We start from the raw sequence: 10460 nt of genomic DNA on the forward strand, positions 1-10460 counted from the left end.
TCTTTCGTCTCATGTTCAGAATAGTCGAAAGAGCGGGTGCACCGAGGTTGAAAAGTAACCCCTACAGGAGCGTAGCGGGGGGGGGGGAGATCTGTGGGTGATCTGCACCCACCTATAGGTTGTGGACTTTATTACACGAATTACACGAATTATACGAGACAGCGGTCTAAGGTTGTGCGTATCATCTGGCTACTGGTTGCTACGCGAAAGATCAAAGTAACTCAGTTATATAGCCTTATATCAGTGTACTGTTGCCGCATTCTTTTAGGGAGCCAATCACATTACTTCAAAGGCGTATTCACGAGAGATTTGTGAAAGTAAACTCAGTTTTCCAAAACAGGAAGGCTGCAAGGACTTGTGAATATGCGGAGGCGGTATTTGCAATTTCCGTTCACTGAGTGAGTTTCGTTTCTGAACATGCCAAACATATTTATTATGTTAATCTTCTCCAGAATCATTAAGTATTAAAGGTGACTCAGTGGGCATAATTTGCCTCCCCGAAAGAGCAAAAGTTATCAACATAGTACGCACAGTCTGATTGGCTGTCTCATTTTCTTCAGTTCGAACCCGTTTGTTTTTCACAAGTTTAAATTTTACTACGCCAATATTTGACATATACCCTAAAAACGAAGATTGAAATAAATTAGAACTAGAAAATTTTGAGTTATTATTTGCATCAAACGTCCTCAGTCTTATTTGCACGCGCTGCACATGCAGCCTGCGCTTCACTGGTTCGTATTCTCAAATCTCAAGACCTCGGTTTGATATTGAATTGATAGCTGAGAAGTAAGCATTGTTATGACACCCATCACTACATAATCTCAGAAAACTTTTCGAGGCACTATATGCTAGTATAAATCTGCCCTTGCTTTATATACATTTCCGATGATGAATTCCTAGCCACTCTGAATACACAAGTGGCACTTTCCCCAGCGAACTAAATGTAAATATCCAATGATACAAAGGCACGAGAAGTGTAACACAAGACATAAACTGATACATTTCAGCTTACATTTCAGTGAATCTCTCTTCAATATTGTAAGTTGTAACATGTTAGCTACATGGCCGATGCAAGTGCAACCGAACCTAGCCGTCACACTGATGGAGTTTTTTCATCTCCGAACTCGTATCGGTAAGATATGTTTATGCTCTTTAATTTTGCAGCAGTTTTTAGGCATCCATTGGCATAGGGCAGCCAAAACATACTCTACCTGAATTCCCAAAAACACAAGTGCCAATGTGTATATATCCCTACTGTGTTTTACGTAAAAATATGGCTCATCGTAATTTGCGTAAGCAATGAATATTTAGATAATAGTGGTATTTCATGACAGGTCTTGAATAACGTACTAGATCATTCATATTAAACTGATAAAATACCAAATTTATCTATAATTTATCAAAATCAATTTCAAAATTGTTGTTCGATGTGTCAGGCTGCTGCGCAGTTGTTTTGATACGTTTCTATAGTGATAAATTATTATAATTAAGATTATATATTTGTTAGGTAAGTGATGCCCTCTTGTGATGCCATACGTGTAAACACAGATGCTCTTAAATTTCACACGTGACTGATTCCTTCCAAGAACCCGGGAGTTTTTACTAAGAAATGCTCAGGCAGTTGTTGGAATTGAGCACGACGTTTCGTAAGAATCTCGTTAATCTCTGTTGATTTTTCGTCGAAAAGCTTTCATGAAATCATTTCCATGGCGCTGAATTCAAAAAGTATATCTTTTACTTTGTTTTCCTTTGTTTCATAGTCAAAAGGCCGGTGATCGGTGCAAAATACATGCCGGGAATCCGAATTTTATTCAAGCCGTCACAAATCCCTGGTAATCCGTGATCCATTCGACCCCAAAAGTCAGAAAAACCTGCAGAAAAACAACATACTGAAGTTAAAAAAGTATTGGTAAGTAGTTACCTTGCCATAAGAAAGAAGATTTCCTACTTCTTAGTTAACACGCTACAGTTTATTGACATTCTACAGGTGCTATAAGTCATAAGAACAACAATATTTTGAATGAGGCCACACTTACGTTAAAAAAGCTTGCTATATCTGTGAGTTTTTCAATTAAATCTTGACAGATAAGAGCTCTTCGTACTAAAGAATTCTAAACAAACGCCTTTCAGTTTCTCCGAACTTTTTAAAGCCGATTGAAACAACAAACTTCGGTAATGGCCACATCTAAATTGATTGACGATGTGATCGACGTTTCAAGTGGTGTATAAGCACGGGTTTTTAAAACAAGATTCGACGATACCCCGTAGAAATTTGATAATTTATGCCAATGATAGCAGTGAAGATTAAAGTACAAATTTTGCAATATAGAAGCAAAGATACGAGAAAGGTACAATTTAACCATGGATAGATAAACTGAGACCTTATTAGTGATTTTATTATCCATGAAATAACTATGCTTTTTTACATATACGGAAGTTCAAAATACGAGACAAATTAGTGACAGGGTTCAGAGGCTACGACGTAGCCTAAGTTTTTTGAAAATATAAAAGAAATTATCCACCTTCCATGAGCATCGTATCTACTATCTAGAGCTGGTGCATGTGTGTGTGTGGGTGGCCAGGGTGGGTGGTTGGCTACGAGCCATGCATAAAGTCCAACGCTATTCATGGCAAGAGCGCATTATGAATATGGACGTGGCCTTGTTCTGAAGTGATGGCGGCTATATATTGGTCGCAATACTTGCGGCTAAAGAAAGGAATTCAGTCCGGGCTGTGATTTCTAGCTTATCTAGTCTGGGACCGACTGCAAACATTCTTACAGGCAAATGCATTTAAAAATAAACCAGTCACACGCCGTAAACCCTAAAACTAACCAGAAGGTATTGTAGATTCAAGTATTTCAATATTGAAAAGGTTTAAAAAAATTCCCAAAAAATGTGAAAATAATAAACCCCATACCAAGGATCGAACCGGGATATTCCGCACACAGCGACCACCGCTACGCTGCTGAATTTTCCGTAGTTTAGCTGTATTCATAGTGCTCAAGAACGAAAAAGAGATCAAACAGACGTGGTTACAAAGCTATACTATAACAAGCCGGACTGGATCCTTTTCTTTAGCCGCAAGTGTCGGAATGCACAGTGCACACTCAAGCAAACGCAGCAAATAACGGAAAAAAATACAGAATAAAGTTTTTAGTAGAAGACTGGTTTGGGTAGGTTGTAAATCCTGTGATCTTATTGATGAAGATGGAATATGTAAAGCTCATAGCGTGTCATATAAGCCCTAGATAATCCCAGTTAATAATTAGGTATTTTACATTTAAGCATTACATTCATCGCTGACTGTATCACATGAAATAGCATTCAATGAAGCACTAAAAGCAATGTAGTTAAAGACAACTAGACAGGTAATATATCAAATAATATGGCGTATATCGAAATATGATTTTAATACAGTTACTACTACAAGGAGCAAGTTATTGTAAAAATGTTGTATAACTAATTTTATTAATTGTCTTACTAATATTCAAAGGACAAAATTGTGACTAAAATGCCCTGTAAAGTATAGCTATTGTGTAAACAATTTACTGAGAAGTGACATTTTACGGCTGAAATGCAAGCTTATATCATCTTACTAGTCGCTTTTCACTTTGTATTGTATACTTTAAACCTTGCTAAACCAGGAGAATATGTTCAGCCACAACAAAGAACATCCAGCTAGCAAATTTTACTGTTTTAACATTGCCAAATATTTTGTTCAACAGAAATGACATATAATAAATTACTTTTTAACCTCGCTTATAATGCCGAAGAAATACTCAAACCTTGGTCCAATGCTGCAGGTTGGTTGGACCTTGTGTGGTGTGAATGTGTGATCGTGTTTTTTAGAGTCTGAAGACCTCGCGACCGATTCATAAGTAGTTACAAATTTACGACTTAGATGAGAACGAAAGTTAGCGACCCAGATGAGAACAAACAAATTCCAGGCTTCATGTACCGTAAATGCCATTCTCTTAATAAGAACTAAAACAATTTTATAGGACAATGGATCTACTCCTTGTAGCGAAGATATTTCACGTTGTATGTGTTATGAACGTGGTCTTCAAAGGTAAAATGAATATTATATGACACCATGTCATTCAAATATTCCTTCAATAATAACCTATAAGCCATAAGGAAGGGAGAAGAAAGGGTTATAAAGGTTTATTCACCTGAAATACCTTATAGACTGAACTATTATACTAGATGTTGCTGCATGATCTATGGCCAGAAAATAGCCTTCATGATCAATATATATTATTATGCATTCAATATAATTTAATAAACATTTGTACTTACGGCAAATTCTTACGGCAAATTCTTGCGGCAATTTTTGCTGCGATTTTATGTGCATATAATTTTCTTCTTTGGATAGATGTGAACGAGTAAATTAGTTACGGATGTTCAAATAGGAGTTCGTACACATCAGAGCATTCGTAACTTATTACTCGTTCACATATATCGAAAGAAGAAAATCACATTAGTCGTTTTATTAGCTAAACGTATGTTCCGTATCCTACATTTTAGTAACACACTCCAAAAAAATTTACGTGTCAAATACGGCGAGAGAAGATACGAAGTCTTGTGGTAAGAGTGAGGATAATCCATGTCAAACTATCAAAACTGCTGGTGTGAACGCAGACGACAATGATGAAATCACAATAATATCAACGCAACTGAAATACCAGGATTGCCCAATATATGTGCGCAAGCCTCTCGCTATCAGAGGGTTTCGTGGCAGACCTGTTATAGACTGTAGTGGTAAAGATGCTTTTATATTTACATATACTGAAAAAATCAAAGAGAAGCCGAACAATCATCCGCTTATTAAAATTGAAGTCTCGAACGTAGAAATACAAAATTCGAAAGCAGGTTTCTCGTTTTGGTCAAAAACCAGTGCTACGAACCTACGCTTAGAGAATGTAACATTAACGAACAACGAAGTTGATGTCATGTGGAAAAAGGCTCCACTTTGTTTTCTAGTTATGACAAATGTACTAGCCTTGGGACGTTCTGGATATGCAGTAGAAATAGAAAGTTGCGATAAAACTACGGTGTTGTTGGAAAACACAAGATTCAGTGGAAAATACCTTAAAATTATATCGACTATTGAAAGTTCCACTTTAAAGATCAGTATGAAAGAAACAAGGTTTGATATGAGAAATCGAGACGAAGGAATTCTTTCTACTGAGAAAACAAAAGACCATCAGTTTCACTCTCCAATGCAAGTCGTAACCGCACTGAAACAAACGATACTTAATATCAAAGGTTCAGAGTTTTTAAATCACTTTGGATACAGAAGTAGTATGATGAACGTGACAGCATTTCAAAAATCAAAGACGGGATATACTTCTGAAATAACCATTATTTTTCAGAGTGTATCATTTAGAAACAATACATCATTACTAGGTTCTGGTGGCGCAATCTCGTTTAACCTCTCATATAAACAAACCAAGAAGAGAAAGCAACTTGTACTTTTCAAAGATTGCGAGTTTTCGGGCAACTCAGCGTCTAACGGTGGTGCTGTTTGGTTCTCAGATTGGGTGAAAAAATCCGTCCAGTTTATCGAGTGCACTTTTAAAGATAACAAGGCACACGGGAAAAACACTGGCAGTGGGGGAGCATTGTCTGCATTCGGTGGCAAATTCTCTATAACAAAATGCAAATTTGAAGGTAATACAGCGATAAAATCCGGTGGAACCTTATACGTTTCTAACATGAAGGTGACAAGTATTCGGATAACGGATTCAGATTTTCAAAATTTGAAGTCTTCGTGGAGCCGCGTGGAAGGAGACGTGATGTACTTTAACGATGTTCAAGCAATTTTTCGGGGCAGAGTTGTGTTCAACCTGAGTTCAGCTAATTCAGGGGAAGCAATGTTTTTATTCGAAGGCAGGCCTGCGAAGTTAGAACTGAGTAATTCAAGTGTTTTCATCTGCCCAAAAGGTTACAATTATGATCAGTCCAAGTACACGCTCGAAACCGGACGGAACAAGCATAATTACTTCCCAACGTATCATTTATTTGCATTCTCATGTAAACCTTGTCAAGATTTGTTTTATAGCACCACGCGTGGTAGCTGGGTAGTGAATGGCACAGAGACACGCGGGACTTGTCACGCGTGTCCTTACGGTGCTTCATGTAACGGAACTATCCGTGCCAGGGCGAATTTCTGGGGTCTAGTAAACGGAAATAAGGTTGAAATGATCCCATGTCCAAAAGGTTACTGCTGTGAACGTGAACCATGCGAAAGCTATGATACTTGTCGTACGCACAGAACTGGAACTCTATGTGGTCATTGTTCGGATGGTTTCACAGAGGGGATGAGTTCAACGCAATGTTTCCCGAATGAAAAGTGTAATGGAGCTTTCGTGTGGGTATGGTCATTCATTAGTGTTGCTGGAATATTCATTTTTCTTTGTTTTCATCAAGAGGTGAGGAAAATGTTTTTTAAAATACTGCATGCATGCATGTGCTTTTTCGATTGATCAAAATGTTGAGTTGTTACTGAAGCGACCCCTAGCTAAAATTGTGATAAATTTGTGCGCAGTAAAGTTGACTATTTGAGAATGCAAGTGTATGTACATGTTTATGACTATAAAGTCTTTGTGCCCCAGATAAGCATTGCCGCCAACAGTCAAACGCTGTTTACAACACTGTACCGAGGTTTCCATTGCCATCGTACTTCTTCCATTTCGATCAGATTGTGAAGACTTTGGTGAAATGGTCTCTTTGGAATGCCGATGACGACGATGAAGACGATGTTATCGAGTACAGGGGAAATGAAAGAAATCACAACCTTAACGAAACAGAGCAGGATGAGTCGAACAGCCTGTTATCAGGAAATCGTGATGGGCAGCCGATCAATACAGAGTTCAGTCTTGAACTAAGACATGACCGACCAGACTACACTCACATCGACGAAAGCGGTGAATACAACAGCGGTAGTGGTTATAGTAAAGTTTTATACTATTTCTATCAAGCTGTTCTTCTTATTCGTCTTTCTTCTTACGTTTCCAGTTCTTCATTTCCAAATGTAGTTATCGATTTTTTAACACCTTTCCTCAACTTTCAGTTTACCAACATCTGGACTTGCGCTGGTGATAGTTTAAGGCCGGTCAGAAAGGTTTTCCTGAAAAATAGTGTTGTTTATTTCATATTAGGGTTTTCGTTGATCACTTATGTTATATACAGGCTTGCAAGATATCAAAAAGGGATAAATACAGACGATCAGCCCGGGTTTCAGGCAAGGTCGTACCCAGTTCGTTTGGTAGGCACTGTCATTCATGTAATTATTTTGTCATATGTCGCTCAAACACAATGCGTCGCACAACTTCTGAACTGCGTTGAAGTCGGTGGTAAAGATGTCCTTTACATAGATGGTTCAGTTACATGCTTCAGGCCTTACCAAATTGGTGTATGGATTTTCTTTGTGTTCTACATTGTGTCTTTCCCCCTTTCTCTGTTCGTTGGTCTTCAGTTGCTTATTTCGAGACGGATTTCATGGAGAGAGTTTATGATATCTTGCTTCCTTCCGTTTTTCTGTCTTCTTTATTGGTTATACAGATATCACAAACACCGAAATGGCACTAGAATTTGGACTTCATTGTCTGGGAACAATAATCCTTTCGAGGCAAAAATTATCTACATAATAAGGCATCCCTATAAATCACGTAATTTTCCAAATGCTAAAATAGCAGAGTACTGCAGCGAAAATTGGGAAGCCTTCCTAATATTCCGCCGTTTGGCACTGGTTCTAGTGTATATTTTTGCCAAATCGTTCCTTCTTCGAGCTTATTTGTTCTTCATCGCCTCAGTGTTGTTTCTGCTGGCCCATGTATTTGTTCAGCCATATGAAGATAACAAAGTGAACAAGCTAGATAACATATCTCTGGCATTAATCGTGTTGATATCTGGTCTTAGCATTGCAGAAGCGGCGTACAACAACGCCGGACAACTTGTTCCACACGATGTTCATTTGCTTCAATACTTCCAAGATTGGTTTTTGGCTATGTTGCCATTTTTTTTGCTCGGGATGTTTTTCTTTCCCAGAGTGAAGCATTATCTTCTCCGCTGTATGAAAAAATCCCAAAGTAATCCAGTCGCAACTGACAATGTTTCCGAAATACTGTCCGATCCGTTCAGAAGAAGCAAGACAGCAAATGAAGCTTCACCACTGACCACTTGAACCGAGGTTACGTGAAGTGTGTAAACGTGCGTGAACCATCTGGATTCCGGAAAAGAAACAAGGCTAATGTGGTAACTGGTGAGCAGGTACTGCTGGCTCAAACTGCGGTAGCAACCATATTTAAGGGGCGAATTGTACATTAGAATTAACAATACGTCAACGACCAATAAATTTATTGCATTTACTTTAGTTATTTATCGTTAAAAGACCCTTCAAATATACTACATCTTTGAGTTGTATTTTTAGAGAGTAGTACTTTAGCTAACGTAACGTTCACGACATTGCTGTGTTTGTCAGACGTTATAAAACACGCTGAATACAAATGTTAAAATGGCATACTTGGCATGCTTATTCAATTAACGGACTAATTACGGTTGCATACACTGTTAGTAATCCAATTTTTGTGTTTGCATTTGATCGTTTTAGTATGTATTTTGTGTTTGTATTTGATCGACGTGTGATGCGGGAGATTGGTGCCTAAAAGTAGTTTTGCTTGATCAGCGGTGTCGCAGTGTCGCTCATCTATTAAGGCGGATTTCCACTTACAGCGAAATCGTTCGCTAGCGAAATATTAGCATATTTTCTTTTGAATTTTAACAGCATAAATAAATTAGTTCGACTTGACTGTTCTCAATTCAAAAGAAAATATGCAAATATTTCGCTGGCGAACGATTTCGCTGTAAGTGGAAATCCGCCTTTAAGCATCACTTGTTTCCCGATTGAGTACAGCGAGCTCAAAGTTTTTAATTTTTTTTAAAAGTTTTGGGGCAAAAATTATGTCGATTATTCGTAAAAAAGAACTAGGTAACAAATGCAATTTATTGCTCTTGTGATTATTGTTAATTTTGAAACACATTTATTTTTTTACATAATATTATTTACATTGACAAGGCGCCAGCAATATTAATTCGCCTGCGGACCTAGGCAATTTCGTGACGGCCATGCATCAAAAACACCTTCAGTTAAAACGTAGATCTTACTGTGATAACCACTGCTACTGGCGTGACTATTTTATTTACTTGTTTTGTTTTGTGTTGGACGCTGCTGGCACAAATATTCTACCAAGTTCTAATCGTTGTCTTTGGTGCGCGTGTAAACCAAAGTGAGTTAAATTTATAGTTATATTTAGTTCTTTTGCTAATTTAGATTTATAGTTTGTTAAATGTATAGGCTACACGAGATGGTTAAAGTTGCGTGCTGTGCATGCATGTGATCACGCAATACTGTATTTAGTATAGCTACTGTTGTTTCGTGTTCTCTAGTTCGAACCTGATAACCATTTGCATGGTCAACCAATCATTTCGATATTAAAGTCGTCATTTATTAACTGTCTGTGTACGCATTGCTAATTGTATTTTGTCGAGTTCGAAATATCAGCGCACCGCGCCTACATCTCGATCGGTCTGTAGCAGATCTCTTACAATTTACATTAGATTTAAATTGATTTTCATAGGCGTATAGGACAGGGGGGCACTTGTCCCCCCAAAATTTCGAGAATCAAGAAATTTGGGCAAAGTTCAGCCGAAAACTCGGGCAAACTGAAAAAGAGATACATTTACATATATAGCTAAAATTTTTAAAACCAAATTTTGTAATATATATCACATATGTGCATTTTATTTGGCCATTTTTTTTACACTTACTTGAAAGCATATCCGGTAAAAGTTAACATTCGGGCACATTGTATAATTTAAAAATTCGGGCGATTTTTTTGCGCCTGTACGCCTATGTAATGATTTTTGCTTCGTATTACCTCTAACCTACCTCTGATCTATACGAACTTTTTGTAGGACACACTGGCTTTCCTTGACTAAGCAAAAAACCAATGACAAAGAACTGCGCAGCAGTGAGTATATGATTAGAAATAGAGACCCTCACTTAAGATTGGCAAACGGCAAACGCCAAAGCGTGGAATCACACACCAGCTTTCTACTTATAAAAAATTGATGATTAAGCTGTGATGTGAGAAAGCAAAGGCCATTGCTATGTTCCGAGCAAAAAAGTAAATCTAACTTTGCTGTGTAGCCTGTGTATGTGTTTGTCATATAGAGAATTTATCAGTATTTTTTGAACGGCTGTGTCTGTGAGTGCCTGCATTTGTTCAGTCATTAGAAGTGCGATATAAATATAGACAAAGTTCCTGAGGTCGCGGGTATATAATGTTTAGTCTTTAGAACCACCAGAAATCATCGTTGAGGCCTTACATTCATTCACGAACAAAATGTCATTACTGATAATCACCTGTTTCTTTGTTTTAAACAGTGTGCTCA

At 37.7% G+C, this 10460-nt stretch overlaps 1 protein-coding gene across 5 annotated transcripts; it reads left to right on the plus strand.

The window, feature by feature from the left end:
- The first annotated feature begins 1089 nt into the window (after nt 1-1089).
- Nucleotides 1090-8734, plus strand: LOC114519117. Of its 5 annotated transcripts, XM_028539186.1 has the most exons (7): nt 1090-1132; nt 1508-1909; nt 3288-3370; nt 3776-3805; nt 4004-4071; nt 4530-6436; nt 6706-8734. In XM_028539186.1, exons 5-7 carry the CDS (start codon nt 4008-4010, stop codon nt 8188-8190), a joined length of 3456 nt encoding a protein of 1151 aa, XP_028394987.1. In that variant the 5' UTR covers nt 1090-1132; nt 1508-1909; nt 3288-3370; nt 3776-3805; nt 4004-4007; the 3' UTR covers nt 8191-8734. The 5 variants fall into 5 exon arrangements, with proteins under 5 accessions (XP_028394987.1, XP_028394988.1, XP_028394986.1 ...); XM_028539187.1 differs by lacking the exon at nt 3776-3805; XM_028539185.1 differs by lacking the exons at nt 3288-3370; nt 3776-3805 and having other exon boundaries at nt 1508-1646; nt 1761-1909.
- Nucleotides 8735-10460: the final 1726 nt, after the last annotated feature.

The sequence above is a fragment of the Dendronephthya gigantea genome, unplaced genomic scaffold (genome assembly GCF_004324835.1).
Source record: "Dendronephthya gigantea isolate DGI-Jeju-01 unplaced genomic scaffold, DenGig_1.0 000012F, whole genome shotgun sequence".
Lineage (NCBI taxonomy): Eukaryota > Metazoa > Cnidaria > Anthozoa > Malacalcyonacea > Nephtheidae > Dendronephthya > Dendronephthya gigantea.

Excerpts from the sequence above, each read along its gene's own strand:
- LOC114519117 (XM_028539186.1), top strand. The coding sequence starts at position 4,008 with ATGGATCTACTCCTTGTAGCGAAGATATTTCACGTTGTATGTGTTATG. Across the intron at positions 4,072-4,529 it reads TATGAACGTGGTCTTCAAAG|TAACACACTCCAAAAAAATT; the intron begins GTAAAATGAATA and ends CCTACATTTTAG. Across the intron at positions 6,437-6,705 it reads TTCTTTGTTTTCATCAAGAG|ATTGTGAAGACTTTGGTGAA; the intron begins GTGAGGAAAATG and ends CATTTCGATCAG.